Here is a 22,772-nt window from a genome sequence, read left to right as displayed (position 1 = left end):
ATAGAAAAGAGAATGAGCAGAAAAAGATTCAATCAGATTTATGAATTATCAGACACATTTTGGTCAAGTCCCAGTTGTAGTTGCACATACTCCTAAAGATATCACAGATGAGGTTTTTTGACATGTGTGAAGTCCCCCTCTTCCAGAGAAACACTCCACACACAGACACAGACACTGACACATTCCTGACGGCACAAGGCATAACTTGTTATGGAGGCTGTTCACAGGGCTGTGTTAAGGTGAATCCAGACACACACACTGGGCTGTGTGCACCGAGAGGGGCAGCGTTGATTTAGGGCATTACTCAGACGGAGAGAGAGAGAGAGAGAGAGAGAGAGAGAGAGAGAGAGAGAGAGAGAGAGAGAGTCTCCCCTGACTGCATTAGGAGAGCCTCCAGCCTTTGTGATTCCTTTTGATCAAATCTCTGTGAAAGATGAGTGTCATGCCCTCTTCCAGCCAGCTGTGAGGGGACTGCCCTGTGACTCTGAGGGGGTAGGTGTGTGTGTGTGTGTGTGTGTGTGTGCATGCGTGAAAGAGCATGCACACCTCTATGTGTGTGCACAGGAGTGTGTGTGTGTGTGTGTGTGTGTGTGTGTGTGTGTGTGTGTGTGTGTGCAGGCTAGGGAGGGAGCAGGCAGCTCCTGAGGTGAGAATGCCGAGTGGGAGGATCTCATTCCAATCCCTTGTGCCCAGTTTCAACACACACACACACACACTCAGACACACACACACACACTCACATTGAACATCTTGAGTAGTTTAGAGCCAGTCCACGGCAACATTAGAGGAGAGAAAGCAGAGGAGGCGTGTGTGTGTGTGCATCTGTGCAGTGAGAGTAAAAGCACAGTGACTTCTTCTCTTTTTTTGTGGAGTGAGTGTGAGTTGGTGGCTCCTTGTTGGTGTGTGTGTGTAAGAGAGAGAGAGAGAGAGAGAGAGAGGGAGAGAGAGAGAGAGGGAGAGAGAGAGAGAAGCAGAGTACATGTGTGCCTGTGTTGTTGAAGGAGACGCTGCTGGGTGTGATGGCTCTTTTGCGTTAGTACTTGTGCGGACAGGAGAGTTGGAGGCAGTTGTTTTGTGGGACTCGCGGGGAATGGCAAACTCCACGGTATCCTTGGAAACATCCGACTAAATGACAATGGCTGAGGTAAGAGAGACGGCTTTTCACCGCTTATTCCTCTTGTCTGCTCCGGCTCTCTTCACACACAGCGGCTGCACATGTTTAACAAAGACAAACTGGAAGCAGTTTTTTTTTGGGGGGGGGGGGGGAGAGATGGCAGTGACAGGCGGGAGGAGTGCAGACTTTTCATATTTAGGTGCGCTGGATAGATTAGTAGTAGATGTTATATTTTATGATTATATACTTCATGTATGACACTGCAAAAGTAGGATGGAGTCACACTGATACACACTTTAACTTTGCTGCTGTGTTTATGTGTGTTTTATAGGATTTGTTGTTACAAGCTGTCACATCTGGTGTGATTTCAAATCTTAATACTAATGTCTAAACTCAGCTGTTATATCATGACTGATAGTGGAAAGATACTTTTCTTTTTTTATATGTTTTTATGAATTACACATCTTTTCCCACTTTTTTCCCTTTTTAAGAAAAAAAAGTTCTAAAATGTTAAACGTTTAAACACAAGTAGTTTCTGTTAATAAAACCTTGATTTAAATCTCACTAATAACTCAGCACTGCTACTTTATGGTACTTAACTATTTTTGAAACTGTCAGTTTTCTTCAATGCTTTCAAAACTCATCCAAACTAAAAAAAGGGGGGAAAATGTAAAAAAATCTTTTGACTTTAAGTCGCTCCCAAATCCTTCTCTTCCTGATGAAGCAGTCTTAATGACCAGTGAGTGTGGACACTGATTGACCTCACATGCCTTCCAATAAACAATAACACTAACTCTACCACACTTACAAGCTTCCACAATGTTAGCATAGAATTCTCCTTTATTTCACTCTTTTGTTCAATTACTATAAAACAACTTTTTATTGAGTCATATTCTGAATACACTATAGAAGTGTCATTCAAACTGTTAGACGAGAAAAGAGAGAGAGAAGCAGCCTCTAAGTCTTTACCTGGGTCTGAGCTCCATCCATCCACCCGTCCGTGTTTAGTTTTGGGTGGAGTGGGGGGGGGGGGGGGCAGCTCGGCCTCCTGTAGCCTCCTGGCTGCTGCCCACAGCCTATTGGAATGTAATTTAAGAGCAGCCTAATGTTTTGTTGCAGCCATAATGTAACAATTAGCAGAGCTGTCTGTGTGGTGGTGGTGGTAGCGGCAAAACACTGTGTGTGTGTGTGTGTGTGTGTGTGTGTGTGTGTGTGTGTGTGTGTGTGTGTGGGTAAACAATGCTAAACAGTTGGAGGAAGAAACAAATGTGGTTATTGGCTGCTACACAATTACACAGTGTCAAACAGATCGGGTTTAACTTTCAGGATAAAAGTGTGAGGTGAGAACAGAGACTGTCTCTTATTTTGAAATATTTTCTTAAATAAATGAAATCAATTATTTTAGTTAGTTTGAGCTAATTTTAATTTATGGATATGTATAATCTTGTCATATCATTAATCAATTTAAACATAATCACTATTAATAGCTTTGCAATAAACAGAATTTTAATTAACCCATCACTTCAAAGATGCACAAATACATAAAGCTGATTGAATACTATAACTATATAAGATTATTAAAACATTATATCAGTGTTTTAAAGTTCAAGTAAATAAAAACAAACTACTCAAGTTTAAAAGAGTGTTGTTTGGCTGTTGAATTGCTTTTCATGTTCAACCTTTTAATTTTACAAATATCAAAGTAATAAATACCACCATAATAAATACAATCTTAAATTTATATATATGTATATATATATATATATATATATAGATTATATTTTACTGTGTGTGTGTGTGTGTGTGTGTGTGTGTGTGTGTGTGTGTGTGTGTGTGTGTGTGTGTGTGTGTGTGTTTATGTTCCTCTAACAGGTTGCCTTTTCCATTTTCTGAGTGAGAGGCCCACAAATCTATGAAAGTGATTTAGATTTATTTGTTGTGTTTGTGTGTGTGTGTGTGTGTGTGTATGACAGAAATGTGAGTAGAATAGCCCTCTGTGGCTTTCCTTTAACACACTCATGTCCTATCTCTTCATCCCTGCTGCTATCTCACTCTTTCCATCTTTTGTTTCCTCTCTCTCTACCTCTATCTCTTTCTTTCTGTGGGTGTCTCTCTGTTCTTCTTTAGTGCTGCAGGGCCCCGGGGCACACATACACATACACACACACACACACACACACGACTCAGAGCTAGGGCCCCTGCTCATCTTTACAGAGTTGCACTTCGCTTTGTGTGTGCTTGTGTGTGTGTGTGTGTGTGTGTGTGTGTGTGTGTGTGTGTGTGTGCGGTGGTGGCGACTGCCAACCTCGTCAGCTTCATTAGGTTCATGATGGTCCATCCGTGAGAGGATGGGAGGAAAGGGGGGGGTTGCAGTTTGTGTGTGTGTGTGTGTGTGTGCGTGTTCATGTGTATATGTGTGCCTGCTCCAGCTCCAGCCTTTTACCCCCTTTAGCGTTTCCTCGAGCTGTGATCTGCCCCTCCTGGCCCCCAACCCTACCCCCTTAACACCCCCCAAACTCACATACACACACACACACACACACAGCAGCTACCCCCTTTTTGCATCTGCTCTGCGCTGCCACCAAAAGGCTTGTGAGGATTTGTCAGCCAGATGTGACAAGATTGTCAAGAGGCAGGCGAAGAGAGAGAGAGATCTGATATTAATCAGAGCGTAGCTGGGAGCCAAACTCTCTCAGACTCAGTGTACTAACATGTTCCCCTCATTTACTCCCTCTCCGAGCCAAACACTCCCTCCCAGTTCCTAACGGGGAACCACATTCACCACCAAGCCAAGCAAACTTTGCCCCCCCCCCCCCAAACCCCTTAAGCTCATCTTTTTTTTTTTTTGTCTTTTAAAGATTTCTTTTTTTTTCTTAAAGAAGCCAACAATTCTCTCATGGATATTCAGGTAAAGATTTGCTACCTTTTTTGTGTGGTTTGGCGTTGAAATATGTAGTTTCTGTGTGTGTGTGTGTGTGTGTGTGTGCTTTCTTGTGATTGACTGCTGGATGAGTATGAAATAATGAGTTTTTCACGCTGTCTTTGGGCTGTATAGACTCTTAATAGGCTCAAACACAGCCTGTCACTACTTGCACTCACACAGGCTTTTTTCCTAGGTTTGTCTTCTCCTTTTCAGGTCCAACCCTGTGTTCAAAAACCGCTCATGTTTTGTGTGTGTGTGTGTGTGTGTGTGTGTGTGTGTGTGTGTGTGTGTGTGTGTGTGTGTGTGTGTGTGTGTGTGTGTGTGTGTGTGTTTTCTTTATAAAAGTGAATTTCAAAAGCTATTACTGACTTGTAGTTAACTTTAAAGAAAGCTGATGAATTAAAGCCAGGCTGGATGGCTTTGCGGCAGAGAGTCTGTGTATAAAAAGTATTTCATGTGAAAGTTGATGTAATGGTTTTTGGAGACGATCACAAGTTGAGTGACTTTTGATCTGGCACTGTGTGTTAGAGTGCTTCCTCTTTCTTAGCGGAGTGACATTAAATCATAAGCTGAAACTGGGGGGGAGGGGGGGATCATGTTTCCTGCTGAGCTGCTCCACATTGTGACTACACTTTAACTAACTCTTGTCATCAATTAACATTTTACTACTTTCCTGTCACATACACAACTCGGGCCCAAGCCTGATTTATTCATGAGAGTGTGTTCTGTGTTCGTACAGGACACACACACACACACACACACACACACACACGTGCACACACAGCTTGTGATCGCCAGTGGGTCCAGGTGGAGTCAGTGGAAGTTGCTGAGGTTGTTTTATTGGTGGAAGTCGGCGTTATTAGCGAGGCTATCTGAGCAGTACCAGGAACATCGTCCTCCCACCAAATTCCTCAGTGTTTTCTGTGTGTTCTGGCTGGAATCAAATATTTATTTCCTCTGTGTGTGTGTGTGTGTGTGTGTGTGTGTGTGTGTGTGTGTGTGTGTGTGTGTGTGTGTGTGCATGTGTGTGTGTATGTGTGTGAGCATGCATGTTTGTAGAGAGAGTGTGAATGCTTTTCTTGATCACTGTGAAGCTTTATTTTCAGTAGTATTTTAAACATTCATGGCCTTTAAAATGTAAGTAAGTTGCAACATATTTATTATTTGGTTATTTAAAAAAAAAGTATTCCCATATAAATGAAGTAAGAATATGTTATATGTAAAGTAATATTTTTTAATTAATTAATGAATTAAGTTTATTAATTACCACCACATTTTCTAAGGTGACTTTTTCTAATTGTTTATTTTATATGACAAACAGTCCAAAACCTAAATATATGAATTACTGTATATAATGATATAAAACAGAAAATATAACTGCAAATTGACACATTTGAATAGGTGGAACCCTGAATGTTTCGCACTTTAATTTGAAAAACGCTTGAAAATACTTAATGACTTATATAATTAAAATGTATTAGCTTGAATGTTTCGCACTTTAATTTGAAAAATTTAAAAATACTTAATGACTTACATAATTAAAATGTATTAGCTAAAATGTTTTGCACTTTACTTTGAAAAATGCTTAAAAATACTTCATGACTTATGTACTGTAATTAAAATGTATTAGCTTGAATGTTTCGTACTTTAATTTGAAAAATTTAAAAATACTATATGATTTACGTAATTAAAATGTATTAGCTTGAATGTTTCGCACTTTAATTTGAAAAGACGCTTAAAAATACTTCATGACTTACATAATTAAAATGTATTAGCTTGAAATTCCAATCATTATTCTCATGAAGGGATTATAACTAGTCTATAACACATTGGTGAATAATTTAGTAGGTATTAAAGTAATTAGAAGCATGAAGAATACACTTTAATTTTATGCGTCTGCACATTTGGAAGCAACATATCAATTGGTCAGATGTTGATCTTGTGACAAAAAAAAAAGAATAAATCTTTATCTCTTTGCTTTTGTCTTTCACATGCACTGTCAGTCATTTACCTGTTTTCAACCAAATACATATTTCACACATTGATCCTTTCCACTTCCCGTGAGGAGAACTCTCACTTCCTTCATTTCCCCCTGCAGCTGTAATTGTCTTGTAAACTGATTAATGGCTGATAGTAAAAAATCTGATCCCCTCTCACTTGGCCGTCAGTCTCGCTCTTCCTCGGAGCCGCTGATAGCACTGTTGTTGTTATTCACTCTTTGGCACCAGCACTACTTGTTTCCCCCCATTGAGTGTCAGTTAGTGCCGGGCTGCTGCTAATTGATTAGTTTTCCACCGCATTAGGCCAACAAGTTCCCCCCTCGTCCATCCCCGAACTGTCTCTGTCCAAGCAGCTGTTCATTTCTGCTGAGTCTCTAAAGCACCGTGGCTATTCAGGACATATGGCAGGATTTTATTTTAAGAGCCAGAAAGGACTATTTTATTTTTTTTAATTTTTTAATTTTGTTTTTTTGCTGTGTGAAGGATGTTATGGCTGTGGCTCAGGGATGGGATGGAGATGATGTTTCACATGAACCAGACAGAACATTGCTGGCTTTTTCCTTTTTTTTGGGGGGGGGGGGGGGGCCTTCATCCACAAGATAAATCTCACCATATAGTATCATTTCTAAGTTGCTGATGTTATTTCTAAGGCTTGAATTTTGAATGATTGTAATGAGTGTCAGATGAAGCCGTGCTCGTCCATCGCTGTCTTGTACGTTTTCATCGCCCTGTGTGTGTGTGTGTGTGTGTGTGTGTGTTTTCGCTCAGTGTTGGAACGCTATTTCACACCCACATGCAGGCACCTCAGAGTGTATGTTATCACTCAGGATTGGGTCGTCATGGTGCAACAGACTCTGCCTTTATGTGGTCTTCTGGCTTCTTTTCTCTTCTCTTCACCTCGCACTTTTCTCTTCTCTTTTTTTTTTTTTTTACCTCACCGTATCCCTCTTTTAACCTCCCGTCATGGCTTCCATCAGCCCCCCCGTCCTACACAACCTGACCTCTGAGTGTACAGTCTCTCAACCCAAAATGCTTTTACAGATGCTCCTAACAAATAGACAGACAGAAGGCTGGTGGCTGAATTGGAAAAAAAGAGAAAAAAATGCACATTAAGAAACATTTTTGCATTCATTGGTGCTCAAATAAGAGAAAACGGAGATAAAGAGCTTCATAGATACCAAGGCAACATAGGTTCATTCATCAAAATGTCTCTATATTGTATGATATGATGGCACATTGATATGTTTTTAATCCATCCTCACTTTTTAAAATCATTACATTAAATTAAGATTATATTAAAAAAACGACCTACGTTAGTCAAAAGGAACTTTCTCATACATATCTAAACAGTTCCCAAATAAAAATGTTGATAAACTCATCTTGCTTGCCTTTAATTATTAATGTCAACTCACAGAAATAAGCATTACAAGCACACAGAGAGAGAAAGAATGAATATGTTGAACTTTTCAGCCCTGAGTTCTACCTTTCTAACCCTCATTCTATATTACACACTATTTTTAATAAGATTTTTAAGTATGTATTAAGTCAAATTGAGTATAATTAAGAAAGTCAGTATTACACTAAAACATCGATGGATACTTTTTTTATCTCACTGTGATGCTCTTGGGAAATGGAGGAGAAGCTCACAGCTGTAAAAAATGACAATATATATAGAGAATAGTGATGAGATAGCACCAGATCTTAAAAAACAAATAAATATGAAAAAAAAGTTATTGCATTTCCTGACAGTGTTTTAATGCATCACACACCACATATAATTAGTGTGTGTGGAATTGCGATATAGCGTCTGATTGTTGAGGTGTGGGGTGGGAGGGTCGGGGGGGTCGGGGCTACACACACTACTTCACCGCCATGCAAAAATGTTCAAATATGAAAAAGAAAAAAAAAAATCTAAAATATTAATTAACAGTTCTCTTGAAAAGCAGCTCGATAAGGCTGCGGCGCTCTCTTTTTTTTTTTTTTTTTTGTAAATATTTAAAAATACACCCGTGTCACACAGCATCAGTCATTATAAATGAAAGTGATTTGTAAGCAGGATCACTTCATTAATAACACATCCGTTTACTGAACCTCTGAAACCAAACCTACACCATTTGTCATTTTATTCTAACAGCATGTAGAACCAAGGTGCCTGCTAATTAGAGGCATGTGTAATGTATTCAAGGTGTGTGTGTGGTGATGGGGGGGGGGGGGGATATGTGACTACACTGTTATACATCAATGATATAGAGAAAAGCAACGTTGTGTTAAAAAACGCACTGACCCAGCCGCATCATTTTGTGCAATTAGTCTTCTTGTCATCGACTTCATTGATGCGTGCGAACAGCCGTGGCTTTGTTGTGACAACAGTAAAGCAAGAGAGCTGGTTAGGGGAAGAGGCGCAGTGAGGGGTGGGCTGGTGAGTGGAGGAAAGGGAGGGGGGGGGTGGTTCTCAGTCACCAAAAAGCCACCTTAGGGTTGGCCTGCCATGTTTTCCTCCTCCTCCTCTTCTTCTTCATAATCTTGTTCTTCTTCTCCTCATGAACTCATGAAAGAATCGCTAATTAAGATAAACGACCGGGAGCACACTGTGCATTGGAATGTGTGTGTGCATGTGTATGTGTGTGCGTGTGCTACAGGCTGGTGAGCAGGGCAAGGAGGCACCTGATTGAGATGTATATTAGGGGAGCAGCAGCAGCAGCAGCAGGAGGTGTGTGTGTGTGTGTGAGTGTGTGTGTGTGTGTGTGTGTGTGTGTGTGTGTGTGTGTGTGTGTGTGTGTGTGTGTGTGTGTGTGTGTGTGTGTGTGTGTGTGTGTGTGTGTGCACCCACAGTGGGATGGGATTAGCCTAATTGGGCCGTGTTGGTTCTTGGTGCTCTGTAATGATGGGATTATGTCGCTGAGAGATGAGCAAAGGGGTTTTTACACCTCACCACTGTCCGGAGGAGAGTGAGCCAGTCAGCCGGAGATGAAACCAGACAGAAAAAGGCGATAGAGAGAGAAAACAAAAAAGCATAACGGACCAAAAAGGGGCCTGAGTTACCAAACTTGCGTTTCTAGGCTATAGTAGCTGCCCGTCACCTTCATTCCAGGTCAGTTTATCCATCCTAATGATGAGAGGTTATTGTAAGGTGAAATAATGTGATCCCAGATCTCAAGGACGAGCCCAGCCTGGAGCGCAGAGCCAAGCGACTGACTAAATGAGGAGGAGGAGGAGGAGGAGGCCCCCCTATACCCATCCTAACCCAACCCATCCCAACTCATCCTAACCCACCCACACTTTTTCCTCCTTCTCCGCCCGACCATGCACAGGGAGAGAGAGTGAGCTCAAGTGAAGGAGCTAAGCATGCCGCTCATGTATACTAAAGCCCGATCATGCATTATAGATGCAGAGGGAGAGAGGTGGCATAGCACAGCCAGTCTCAGCTTTTTCAGCATGTAGCACTAACAACACTGGCTTTGATCAGAAATCTGATGATGCTTTTCCCTCAGTTCCTGGTGTGTACTGTAAATGATTTTTTTTCTCTTTTTTTATCAGAGAGAGAGAGAGAGAGAGAGAGGGAGAGGGAGAGAGAGCACAGCACAGTCATTTTGAGTGTATCAGTGTGTTGGAGTCCTCTCTGCTAAGTCAGCATCTACCCCGAAAACTTGACTCATTACTGCCATTCACTCCTCACTCGGTGTCGGCGTACTTACCCTGCTTTCCCCTGCATGTTTGTCCTGCAAAGATAAAACCCATTAGCAGATGAGCTAATGGACAGACTCCTCTAACCTATGTGTGCCTGCAGGCATTGATTGATTGAGATGGTTTTGGTGGTCCAGATGTGTCCAAGACCTCTTGTTACTGTAGAGAGGACATGCCCTGCAGCAGTACTGACACACGCACACATATACTCACACACACATGCATAAACACACACACACACACTTATGCTCGCAGCAGCCACTGAGCGATACACAAAGAGAGAGCAAAATTACTTACGGCAATCATGCTCTTTCTTTCGGTTTCCGTGGGCAACTTGGCGGTTGTGCATTTTTCATGTCGCTGTGTAAGACGAGCAGAGCTTCAACCACGCACACACACACACACTTTTTCCTCGACTGCACAGTCACAGAAGGATGAGAGGGAGAAGTTTTGATTGGTGCTATTATGTTGCATCTCAGTCCGTGCAGACGTGTAACCACTGAAAGATATTCTTGTTTTGGAATTATAGGAAATAGAAAAAAGGACACAGACATCAATAATATCATATTCTTTGATGTCAGGAATATAAAAAAAAAGAAAAAAGCGCTTTGCCCAAATGGAACTTTAACTTGTTAATCTCACCTGATCCATACACATGATTCCAACAATATGCTGCATGTCGAGCTTAATTTAGTGAAATGTGAACATCTACTTGATTAATTCAGTTAGTAAAGTATCAAACATATTCATAAGTTTTGTAAGAAGGATCTGTTGCTGTGTGTTTCACTTTTAAAGAATTAAAAAGAAAATCAATGCTGTTAAAATGAGAATTCATGTGGTTGCATCTCAAATTTAAACAAGCTGATTTTTACATTTAACACGTGCTGTGTTTCTGTGTGTTGGACAGGCTATCTGCTGCACTTTGGTGAACTGTAACTGTGACAGCTTCAAGCCTGGGAAGCTGAAGAGGAGGCAGTGTGAAAACTGCAAGCATGGCTGGGTGGCACACGGTAAGAACTCACTGCAAACTTTCTACTGCTGGACAGGATCCTAATGCCAAGATATGAACTGTGCTATGTAGTATGTTTAGAGATGGGATTTATCCTTTTATACCCCCCCCCCCCCCAAAAAAAAATACATCTCTTGCCACTAGTGTATCTAGTAATGCACAGGTTTTTGACATAGCATATCTGAGATGTCTGCCTCCACCTCAATGTAAAGGAGGGTGAATGGACTTTAATTTATGGTGTCTTAACCCTTTAGAGAGCACTCATTGAAATACTTGGAAATTCAAAATTTCAACCCTAGAGATTTATTAGGGGATATTACATGACTTTTTCATTTTTATGTTACAAATCAAGGTCAATGAAGTTACCATGTATAAATCTGTTTCTGTAGATAATGTACACAAAACTGCTGTGATCAATTGTCATAGGGATTATATCTTTATTATAAATTAAAACAGAATACAGTGTGTTCTATGGATTGAATTAGAAATAAACATGCTTTTTAAATTGTATCTTATTACTTTCATATAAGGCTCCTAACATTACATTTTAAAATGAGCTGACATACTCTGGTACAGATTGTGACAGTTACACTCGCCTTTCATTTTTAAACTGAATGTTTTGCATGTTGCCGTCTGTTTTCTGAGTATTCATATATAAATATGATAACGCAAGGTGTCATCTGTTGTCTGTGCTGGTGCTAGTTGGCTTCTGCAGAGTGATTGTCCATTGTCAGGAAAATTAGAAGCAGATTCACGTTGGAACAAGTTTTTTTTTTCTTCTTTTTTAAATATTTGTTCAAGTCAAATGGCTGAAATCCAAGTAAAGTCCTGAGACACATTTCTGGATGTTACTAGTGGAATTTTTAAATGTCATTTTCTCATCGCTGTGAGCATCACTAAATACCATCCATTCAGGTGGAGACATATTTCAGAGTCAGACATGTCAAAACTTGGACAAATAAAGCTACCTGCGTGGATAAAGACCACTAGAAACGAGAGTCTAACAGTCATTATTGTCTCACTGTAATATTAAACGTTAGACCTAGCCTTACTCTATCATATTATACACACATACTTAGCGAGTGTGAACAGGGAACACCATCATTTGTGATTACACTGTGGGTAATTGCAGCGTTTTACACAGTGGTGCTGTTACTGCTGAATTAAGGCCACATTTCCCTCAAAAACAAGAGACTGTTTTCACTCTGAGAGACTGGAAGTCAAATACAGTCTAACCTTACAGTAATTGTACCAACATCTCCAGCTATTTTAACAACAAACCAGATCAGGATGTCTGCTGATTATGAGCACATACCTTTTTGGGAGGAAAGCGCTTCAACCCGCACTTCATGTAACCTATTCATGTGAAAAATATCATACTCAGTTCCTGTCCAGATAATCATATGCATTCAGCAACTAAAGCACAATACCAGCAATGTAATATGAATCAAAGAGTATATGCACAGCAATATTTTCAAATGTATTACTTATTTTGTCACTATTTCAATATTTTAATGTGTCGTATAAATCACATCAGTAACTCTGCTTGGTTTAGTTTTACCCTATAATTTCATGTTACATATTTTATATTTGAGAGCAGGGACGGATCTAGGAGTTGGCAAGATCCAGGGCTAAGCCCAGAGCACCCAGAGCCAGGGACAGTTTTTTTGGATGGTTGAGATGCAGAGAATGAAATGTTACTGCATTGTATGACTACTGCAAACATTAATAGTAGTAGTAGTGACTTATTTTAGTCCTTAAGAATATTTTTAACATACATTCTCCAAAAAGAATGATCAGAGGAATAAATAACAATTAGGCTTAAAATCAAAAGAAAAACTAAAAATATTACTACATTTATATGTGATTACATTTCACTCAGTAACACTGCCTCAACTGAAATGTCTTCAGAAGTTTGACTCTTAATTACAATTGTTATAAACTCACTTACATTCGGCCAGTAGCTGCTTCAAGTCACTGTTCAGAAAAAGTGACTTTAACCAGATTTTTGATAAAAATTTTAAAAAGTGTGTTTGAGAGTGGCTGAAGTGGTTGACACTGAAATAAGAATAGCAGGTCCATTATAGGTCAGTCCACCTTAAGTGAGCTTGGTCAGGTTACACTGACCCATTGTCACTAACTTTAGGACTAACCCTTTCTCTTTATACATCCATGGTTCACTTTTCCTGCTATTGGGGAAACAATCAATGAGACTTTTCTTGTTCCTGAGAAGCTGCAACATTTAATAACTGACACACTGTACATTTACTGCCAGAATGACAACTCACTGCTAACCTTCCTCTGCTACGTTTGCATTAACCATCACTTTTCTGCTCCTCGCTCAATCAACACACTCCTTACACACACATAATGCCCTGCCCTATTCCTTCACCAAGCTAATTTAGTCTTATAACAGCACTTTTCATGTAGATATAAGAATGAGGGGAAAGAGGATGACTTAAAACAATTCCACATTATCTACTGTTATGATGCATGCACAGTGTGTGAGTGAAAATCATTAGTAGCCTACTGATATTAAAGACTGTGTAAAGTGAATTCAGACATTTTCTTCTAAACACATTGAATAGGTCATAAATGTATTTCTAAAAAAGGTGTAAAAAGCATTTCAACCATTTAGATTTGAATTTTGGAGCTAGGCTTCACAAACTGTGTTTCAAGATTTCTGTGTTCAGGATTTAGTGGTGATTAGCATAAACCCGCCCCTGCTGCTGTAGAGGTATAAATACATTCAGCACACACTACTACTACTACAGTCTACAGTTAGCTGAGTTAGCTGCCGAGTTAGCCGCTGAGCTAGCAGCTGAGCTAGCTCAAACGTAGCGTCCATGTTTCTGGTAGAGGTGGTGACTTAAATTGACAGGTGACACTTGGTAGGGGGCGGGGTTTCAGCAAACTCGGTGGGCACTCCCACAGCGTTTGGGAGCAGAGAAAGAGACTGAGTTTTACACAACTTTGAACCTTAATTTTTTTTAATCATTCAAATTTGGCAGGGTGGTTAACAACACACTTTTCTGTGGTACGTCAAACTCAGAACACATTTATTCTTACTTTACACGGACTTTAAAGATCATTGGTGTTCATAATTCTGCAGTAGCTGTACACTGCTGCAAAATGAATATAGATGAAACACTGCACCTGTGTACTATTTCAAAACCTTGTTCTCATTGCTGTGTGTTTGTCCTATGCCAGTGCAGCATCAAGTCATCTAATCTACATCTGATGTCTCTGTATTCCAGCTCTGAGTAAACTGAAGCTGCACCACATGTACCAGAGCAGCCAGGTGGAGATTGTGCACTCCAATGTGGTGTTCGATATCTGCAGCCTGATGCTGTACGGCACCCAAGCCATCCCCATCCGTCTCAAGATCCTCCTGGACCGCCTTTTCTCTGTCCTCAAGCAGGAGGAGGTGATCCAGATCCTCAACGCACTGGACTGGACGCTGCAGGATTACATACGAGGATACGTACTCCAGGTAAGACTCTTATCAGTGTGTGTGTGGATGTGTTGTTAGGATTCAGTACAAAACTACTTCATGAGCTTTAAAAAAACACTTTGGGAGATAGAGATATTGGTTTTCTTTCTGAGAGTGATATGATGTAATGTCTGAGATTTAAAGCATATGAGGGGAAAATTGATTGATGTCTCCTGTTTGTTTGATCCATAAACAAACAGTAAAAATGATTATTTGTGGTTGTAGACGAAGTCAGGGGCTGGAACTCTTTCCTGGCTATGTGTGCAGCTTCTCTTAAATCTTGTTGACACAGTGAGGACTTTTGACACCATTGTGTCTTTAGTAATCGTAACCAAACCCAGTGCTTACCAACCGTATTTGGCAACCTACACTAAAGCCGGAGATTCTATATCGATAGGCTGATGTAACATTGTCATGTCACTCCCCCTAAAAACCACAAATTGCCACTTCTACATTATTGTTAATACACAGGTTTAACAAAAGACATGCAAACAGCTTTGCAGGTGTTCATAGTTGTGTTTTTCCACTTAGGACATATTTTTCTTAAAAATTCTAAAAAGGATTCTACAAAATATTAAACTATTCCTTTGAATATTAAACAATCCAAACTAAAGTATCATTGTTGTCTGGCTGAAAAAAGCCCCTAAAAACAGCCTGGAAGCCAACATAGGACCCTAAAACAGCAATATATAGACTGATTCTAATCAAGGACATGGCAGTGATGGGCTGAGCAAGAAGGGGAAAGGAGGGACAGATATGATTTCTGAGGAAGAAGAGGGAGAAAAATGAAGAGATCATAGTTGAAGATGGGACAGAGGAGGTATGTGATGTAGTAAGCAATGTCATGAGGTTTGCTGTGGTGCCATCAGCTCGGGGAGGTCTTCAAACTGTGCCGGGTATTTGTAAATATTATGTCTTTTGCTCAAGATTTCCTCTCAAGCCCGAGCCAAACCAGACGAGGCTCGGGCTGCAGTCACTGTGTCAGCGCCAGCTCTCACTTCGATTAGTACATCATCAAGTATTCAAGTTGGGCCGCGTTTAATTCATGTTAGCTCATCTAATGGCGAAAGTAGAGTCAGAATCCTCGACAGGCGCCCAATGAATGCTTTGTGATGAAATATTAATCACGGTTACGGCACGAAGCCGCTCCTCACTTTCAAAGACGCCCAAACTCACATGTGATTACTGCTGGGCTAAGGGAGAGAAGACCGGCTTGATCAATGTAAGGCGCCCTCTGATCACCCCTCCCTTACTCTTGTGTCTATGTGTGTGTGTGTGTGTGTGTGTGTGTGTGTGTGTGTGTGTGTATGTGTGTGTGGTATGCTTGTGCACGTATTTATTTTTGCATGCCTTTGGGAGTGTGTATATGAGTCTACGTGCCTGCAAGTACGCTCATATGCATGTTCCCACCATGCTGGGAGTACGTGTATGTGTGTGTTTTCTGTCTGCTACTGCTGATGCAGAGCGGCTAAATCCACATGATTTAAATGAAGAGAAATGACCTGCGAGATGAAACACAGTGTGTCTGTAAGTAAGAAAGTGTGACGAGCTCTATGTATATAGCATGCTATAAAACCCACCGCTACAAAGCGCGTCACACACACGCACGTGAAAAATATAAATGAATAAATGGGTAAAAATAAATTACAATATAAAAAACAGAACAATGAGAAATAGACCAAACTAAAACTAATCAAAACATAAGACAGGGATGGAGATCTATAAAAAGACTTGCCTATAAAGATGGATTTTTAGAAGCTGCTTAAAACAGTCCAAAGATTCAGCAAATCTGATAGTTTGGGGCTAAAACTGTAAAGGCGCGGTCACCTTTTGTTTTGCAGCTGGAGTGGGGGATAGGTTAGATGTGTAATGAGCGTTCTCAGGCTTCTGGGCTGCCCACTTGTATTAACACTCCATGTGATTCCTTTATTTAGCTGCCCTGCCACTCTGCTTTATAGGGTGTGTCACCTAACCCACTCTATGAATATGTATGAGCAATGAGACACTCCCAATGCTAATGATGAAATTGCTCTTTCCCCTCTCCCTTATTCTTTTTTTTAATACTACTTCCCCTCCCTTTCATACCCATGCCCTCACCCCTTCCCTGTGCCATGCTTCTGCCCCCTTTCTTCCTGTCCTCTCTGTAGGATGTGGCCGGGAAAGTGCTTGATCGGTGGGCCATCATGACATTTGAGGAGGAGATCGCCACGCTGCAACAGTTCCTGCGTTTTGGCGAGACCAAGTCCATAGTTGAGCTGATGGCTCTGCAGGACAAGGAGGGCCAGGCGGTGTTGGTTCCAAGCACCCGCACCAACTCCGACATCCGCACTTTTATCGAACGCAATACCCCACGCACCGCTGCCAACCTCTCTGCATCCAAAGTAGAGAAGCTTAGTGGCAACAGCATGCACCACTTTGAAAACTTCATCAACAGCATGGCCTTCATGCTGCCCTTCCAGCTGTTGGGCTCTGTTCCAGCTCCGTTTCTGGGCTCGTCGACAGGAGCGATGCAGCAGCAGCACCAGCAGCACCAGCAGCCATGCCGGGGGTCAGTGGAGCAGCAGAGCCAGAGACGGGATGATCAAGGGCGGGATGGTCTAGGGAGGGACAACCCCCTCTCTATTTCACATCCTCCAGAAAGCAGCCTGTTAGGTTCCAGCTCTGTCTCATTCACTGCTAATCTAGACCGAAGTGGAGATAAGCCAATGGACAGTCTGTCCACCACCACAAAGATTGAGGCTGAGGACTTCTCCACTAGTGACAACTACTCTGATGGACCTTCCACACCATGTACACCCTCCATGAGTTCTGATGTAACACAGATGTCGCCCGAGGGCAAAATGCGCTCCATGGACAGGAATGGGAGCGGCGGTGGAGGGATGTCAGGAGGTGGTGGGGGAGGATCTCTGAAGAAGGGTCGTGTGTTTTGCAATGCCTGTGAGAAGACGTTCTACGACAAAGGCACGCTGAAAATCCACTACAATGCAGTGCACCTGAAGATTAAGCACAAGTGTACCATTGAGGGCTGTAACATGGTGTTCAGCTCGCTGCGCAGTCGCAATCGCCACAGTGCCAACCCAAACCCGAGGCTGCACATGCCCATGAACCGCAACAACCGCGACAAAGACCTGCGAGGAAACTTGTCTAGCGACGAAGGCTCTCAAGGAGAAAAGAGGTCTGAATATGGTACCCACATCCCAACCTGCTCTGCAGAAAGTCATAAGTCAGTTCCCAGCTACATGGTGAGTCATGTGGACAATGGCTCTAAAATTCACAGCAGCTCCTTCCCCAGTATGGGCCACAGCGGCATCCTCTTTCCCAACTTAAAAACAGTACAGCCGGTCCTGCCTTTCTACAGAAGTCTGGTTACCCCAGCAGAGCTTGCCAACACCCCAGGAACACTACCCTCTCTCCCCCTTCTGTCCTCTTCTGTGCCCGTCAAACATAACACAGCTCCTGAGCTCTGCTCAACAGATCCTATACCAAAGAAAAAGTCTCGAAAGTCAAGCATGCCAATAAAAATAGAGAAGGAAGCAGTGGAGCATGATGAGCAGATGGATAAAGGGAGCAGCTCTGAGGATGAAGCTCCCTTACACGGCAGGGACAAGGAAGATGATGGCATCAGAGCAGAAGGACGTATGTGCGCAAGAGAAGCTGGGCACGAGAAGGAGGAGAGAGGGGCGTACAATAGTGAAGAGAGGGAATCGGAAGGTGCTAAGCATCTGTTGGACCATACTTTAGATAGAGAGATGACAGAGAGGGAGGACAAAGATGATGGGCCACAGCAAATGGAAGCAGGTGTCATCACTTGCACATCTTCCCCCTTTGAAAACAGGCTCATGGAGAACCTTCGAGAGAACCACTTACTCTGTCAGGAACCCAATGGCAATGAAGAAAGGGAGGAAAGAGAGTGTACCAACTCGCTGCATGCAGCTGAGAAGATTTCCGATCTCAGATGGGATGAGGGTGAGCACAGGCTTACCAATGGGGGTGCTCTCCAACTCTCAGACCACGAGAAAGAGGGGTCCGATGGTTGTGTGGATGACTACGGTGACTCCGATTTGTCTCACCTCAACCCTGATGCTGACCTGTCACACCACTGTGAGATCTGCAGTAAAACCTTTAAGAACCCCTACAGCGTCAAGCTGCACTACCAAAATGTCCACCTGAAGGAGATGCACATGTGCACAGTGGACGGCTGCAATGCTGCCTTCCCCTCCCGCAGGAGCCGAGACAGGTGAGGGGCAACCACATTTTCTTCTTTTTTCAAGTATTAGACACAAGTGTAATATAGTACCACACCTTTAAGCTCAAATCCAATTTGGTCTCTTGCTATGTCTGTAAAGGTTTGTGCAGAATATGTGCACATGCAGCCAAAAATGTATTAAGACTGTACAATACATGTAGTCTGCACATGTGGACAGTGTATTATAAACCCAAGTGCAACCATGACTGTTCTAAATCAGTATGGAAGTATATATGTCCCATTATAACACATTGTTATATACATAGATAATAAGATTTACCTCCTGAGACCCGAGCTTTTGTTTGGAAGGCATTTTTCTTTCTCCTAGATGTTTTGGATTATTAGGTCCTTATTAATGTATTGTGCTTTTGCTGCCATTAAGTGGCACTAAAACGTGGGTACAAACATGGACAATGATTAAAAGTTCAGCAGAATGAAGTATAAGGTCCAGCAAACCCAAAATGTAATGTTCCAATATGAGGATACAGGGTCGCAGGAGGTTAATGGGAACAATTGAGCAACTGGATTTGACACTCCTGACTTGTTTTCTGTTCTTTACACTTGCTCTTTAAACCATAAGTAATGTGGGGAAAAGGAGCACTGCTTGGCAGAAATGGCAAAAAAGCTGCTGGCTCAAACCTCATTAGCATATCTAAAAGAACACAGTCTTGCATTTTTCTGTTGCTTCTATGGCATTTTACGGTGGATGGCCTCAGTCAGATGAGATGAAAATGTATGCTGTTGATGTACCTCAGGCTTTTTGGAAAGGAGTCATCCACCATGTAGTGTATAATAGTAAGCTGTGTTTTTTTATGCAGATTTTCTTTATTTACAGACACAGTGCAAATTTGAACCTGCACCACAAGCTGCTGACCAAAGACTCTTTCAGCCCAGCCAATGTCCTCTACTTACCCTCATCCCACTGCAGAGACAGAGACTCTGTTGGCCTGGACTACTGCCAGGACCAGCGGGACAGAGATCTGTCCCATCGAGACCCAACCAGCCAGACCTCTGTCATCTTCAGAGGACACAATCGAATGGGTCTGGTCTTCCCCATGAGCAAAATGTCTACTGCACTAGACAGCTCTGAGGCATCTCCCCTAGGAGAGATGGAGGGATTAGGAGGAGGAGGAGGAGGAGGAGGAGGAGGAGGAGAAGGTGGAGAAGGTGGTGGTAGTGGGGAGGATGGAGCAGTCCTGGACCTGAGCACCACCTCCTCTGCCCCACCTCGCAGCGGTGCTCGATCTTCCTGGGACTCAGATGGAGCCGGTAGTGAGGAAGGAGAGGGGATTGAAGAGGATGAGGAAGCGCTCCCCATGGAGGACAGTGATGAAAGCTGTGATGGGATTGGTGTGGGGAGGCCTGGTTGCGAGGAGTTGGCATTCGGGGGAGAGAGGAGCCTGGGCTGCGTCGGGGGAGGACAGGGCGGGCTCCAAGGAGGTGGGGGCGGATCTCCGATAACCTGCCACGTCTGCCAAAAGGTCTACAGCAACAAGGGCACATTCAGAGCCCATTACAAGACTGTCCATCTGCGACTGCTGCACAAGTGTAAAGTCCCTGGTTGTGATACATCTTTCTCCTCAGTACGAAGCAGGAATAGGCACAGCCAGAACCCAAATCTCCACAGGAACCTAACTGTTAGCTCAGGGGCCACTATGGACCAGGAGTAGAGATCTGAGCTGATATGCCAACATGACTGAATTCCTTCATTCCAATTGTCTTGTTGTTGTTGTTTAAAGTTGTTTTTCCTTTATTTGGGCACCTAAAAAAGGCTCACCAATTAGCACTTTTTTAAAATTCCATACTGTTGTCTATCCTGTTGTCTTTATTTTTCTGGGGAATAAAAGAAAGTACAATCAGATCATTTGTTGACAACTTTCTTTTTTTCTACAAATACATTTTCCAAAGCAAAAACAGATAAAACATCAGATTCACACGTCATTAAATTAATTTTCAGCTTTGTGTAACGCAACCTTTGACGGGTCTCAATCTTTAGTTGAAATGCAGTTCTGATTTCTTTGTATTGGTTTGCCTTCCAGCCCAGTGTAAACCTTCCACAGTTTCATTTGTATGAACTGATTTTTTTCCATGTGCTGTCTAAGTGCGAGTTGATCCACGAAACTGTACAACGCGAGTAATTTCTTCTGGTGTTTTTGTTGTCAAAAATGTCCACATCTTCCTTGTGAAGCTGTGCAAAATGTATTGATCAAAAAGCAGTAGTGAAGTAACCTCTACATGTGTCATTTTGTTCATTTGAATAATGGTCTTCAAAATGGTCCTCTTTGTTGAAAAGCTAATAGTGTTGTGAGCTTGACCAATAAGTTATTGTATGATGTTATATGATCTGCATTGGTCCCTGTCTTTACTGTTCTGGTTGTTGCATACTGCTAATGTTGGCCAAAGATTTTTTCAGTCCACAGGTGTGTAGAGAAACCCCTTCATATTGTACGAGGGGGTATGCAGTATTAAAAGGGCCCGCCCAGTCTTTTCAGATCTACTTTGTGATTAACAGCAGTATTCAGGTTTGGGCTCTGTTGTAAAATAAAATAAAACTTTACAAAAAAAATCTACTTTTGACTGATCGGGGTGAAAAAAAAAGTCTTGATATTGGTGGTGCTTTTGTAAAAACATCTGCTCATGGGACTTGATTGGTTAAGGTCAAGGCATTGCTCTTGTATTGTTTGTGTGGTTGCTTGCAGTATCCTGACTGACTGGACCGGAAGATACCCTGTGTCTGGAGGCTAGAAGCATGTACTGTGAATGAGTCAAACACTGAGGATTAATAATGAAAAAAAAAATGCAATTTATAATAATGGCCCCTAACATGAGCACACCCTAAAAAAAAGAACTGGTAAACAAAACGTTTATTGAATTGTATATTCTGTGAATAGAGTAATTTGTTATCTGAAAGAAACCAAAAAATATACTGTTTAAAATAGGTTAACTTTACCACTAACATTACATATTTCCTTTTTCCTTTTTCTAAAAATGAATGAACAAGAACATTGTGTTGTACATGTCTGATTATTTCATCATGGTTTACTGTTCTGGTTCTGCTCTGTATTCTGCATATTTTTTTCACTCTGTATTTAAAATGCAATGGGCCAGATTTAAAATCCCATTTGTTTGTTGTTTGGATTTGTTAAAAAAAAAAAGGAACAAAAGCTAACACATGTTGATAGGTGTTCATGTTTCCTTTGATTTAATGTTACAATATTCATTCCAATTAAATAAAAAGCCATATGTTTGCAAGTGTCATCCCATTCAATTTTCTATCCAATAAAAATAACCACAATCACTTTAATCATGTAAGGAATGAAATTTATTGTTCTGTAAAATGTCAGCAAAGTTTTCAACATATTTTCATCTGGCAACTTTAAGAAGTGCAGCAGAGCCAAGAAAAATGACACATCATTAAAACAAATACACTTCAATTCAATTCCTTTTTTATAGTGCGTCAAATCGCAAACAAAAGTTATTTCAAGGCACTTTTCTAGACTGTCCTCTTAAATTTAAAGAATATATTCTATAGTAGACAGTATATATTCATATATAGCACGTCCCTTAAAGCCTAAGGGATCTGCATCATCTGATCCAGGGTGACTCCCGCGAGGCCTTGTAATACTCAGTGATAGGCAGAGCAACACTGATAAGTCACTGCCAGACACATGAAACAGTGGGATGCTGGGTAGATGACATGCAGGCTTCACAGAAAAATATATCCTTCTTTACAAATCAATTTAAATTAAAAAAAAAAAGTGACATCACCCAAAGCGTAAAACACCTCACTCACCTCTTATACCTTCACCTCTTACTGTACAGCCATCATTTAGTTTTGGCTTTATTGGTCAAAAACAAACAGAGTCACTTGTGAATAGTGTTTATTGGAAGTACTTAAAGAAATAGTCCCTATAAAAACTAGTGACAGCATAATTGTTGAGAGGGGTAAGTGAATAAGTATGCTTTTTTGTAATTTGGGTGAAGTGACTTTAAAATCCCTGAAATGAGTTGGTTCTAGTTTAAATCAGCTTGTTTGGAGAAAACTCATTAATCATTGATGTATTAAATGAGAAACGTGCTTTAATTCCCCTCATTTTAGGCTATTTGTTCCTTCAATATGAACACATTAAATTTTACCACAAGTTTAAGAAAATGTTTTATTTACTTTAAAAGAAGACAATAGAAGAAGTTAATAAGCAACAAAATGACTGGTCTTCAGAGGTTATCTTACCATCAGACCTTGCTGATAGACTGAGGAGGGGTGTGGTCCACAGAATGATAGGGTTCAGGTCAACCTCTGCTT

General features: G+C 41.5%; 1 protein-coding gene across 1 annotated transcript; it reads left to right on the top strand.

Moving 5' to 3' along the window:
- Positions 1-1,056: 1,056 nt before the first annotated feature.
- Positions 1,057-20,139, top strand: bnc1 (basonuclin 1). Its single transcript, XM_053318813.1, has 6 exons — positions 1,057-1,144; positions 10,629-10,731; positions 13,988-14,223; positions 16,371-18,114; positions 18,181-18,460; positions 19,305-20,139. The coding sequence occupies exons 1-6, from the start codon at positions 1,130-1,132 to the stop codon at positions 20,137-20,139; spliced, it is 3,213 nt and encodes a 1,070-aa protein (XP_053174788.1). The 5' UTR covers positions 1,057-1,129.
- The last annotated feature ends 2,633 nt before the right edge of the window (positions 20,140-22,772 follow it).

This window comes from Scomber japonicus, chromosome 1 (genome assembly GCF_027409825.1).
Source record: "Scomber japonicus isolate fScoJap1 chromosome 1, fScoJap1.pri, whole genome shotgun sequence".
Taxonomy (NCBI): Eukaryota; Metazoa; Chordata; class Actinopteri; order Scombriformes; family Scombridae; genus Scomber; species Scomber japonicus.
The sequence above is the reverse complement of the archived record's forward strand: the minus strand, read 5'-3'. Positions and strand labels throughout refer to the sequence as shown.

Excerpts from the sequence above, each read along its gene's own strand:
- bnc1 (XM_053318813.1), top strand. Across the intron at positions 14,224-16,370 it reads TACGAGGATACGTACTCCAG|GATGTGGCCGGGAAAGTGCT; the intron begins GTAAGACTCTTA and ends TCCTCTCTGTAG. Across the intron at positions 18,115-18,180 it reads TCAGGAACCCAATGGCAATG|GGGATGAGGGTGAGCACAGG; the intron begins AAGAAAGGGAGG and ends CCGATCTCAGAT.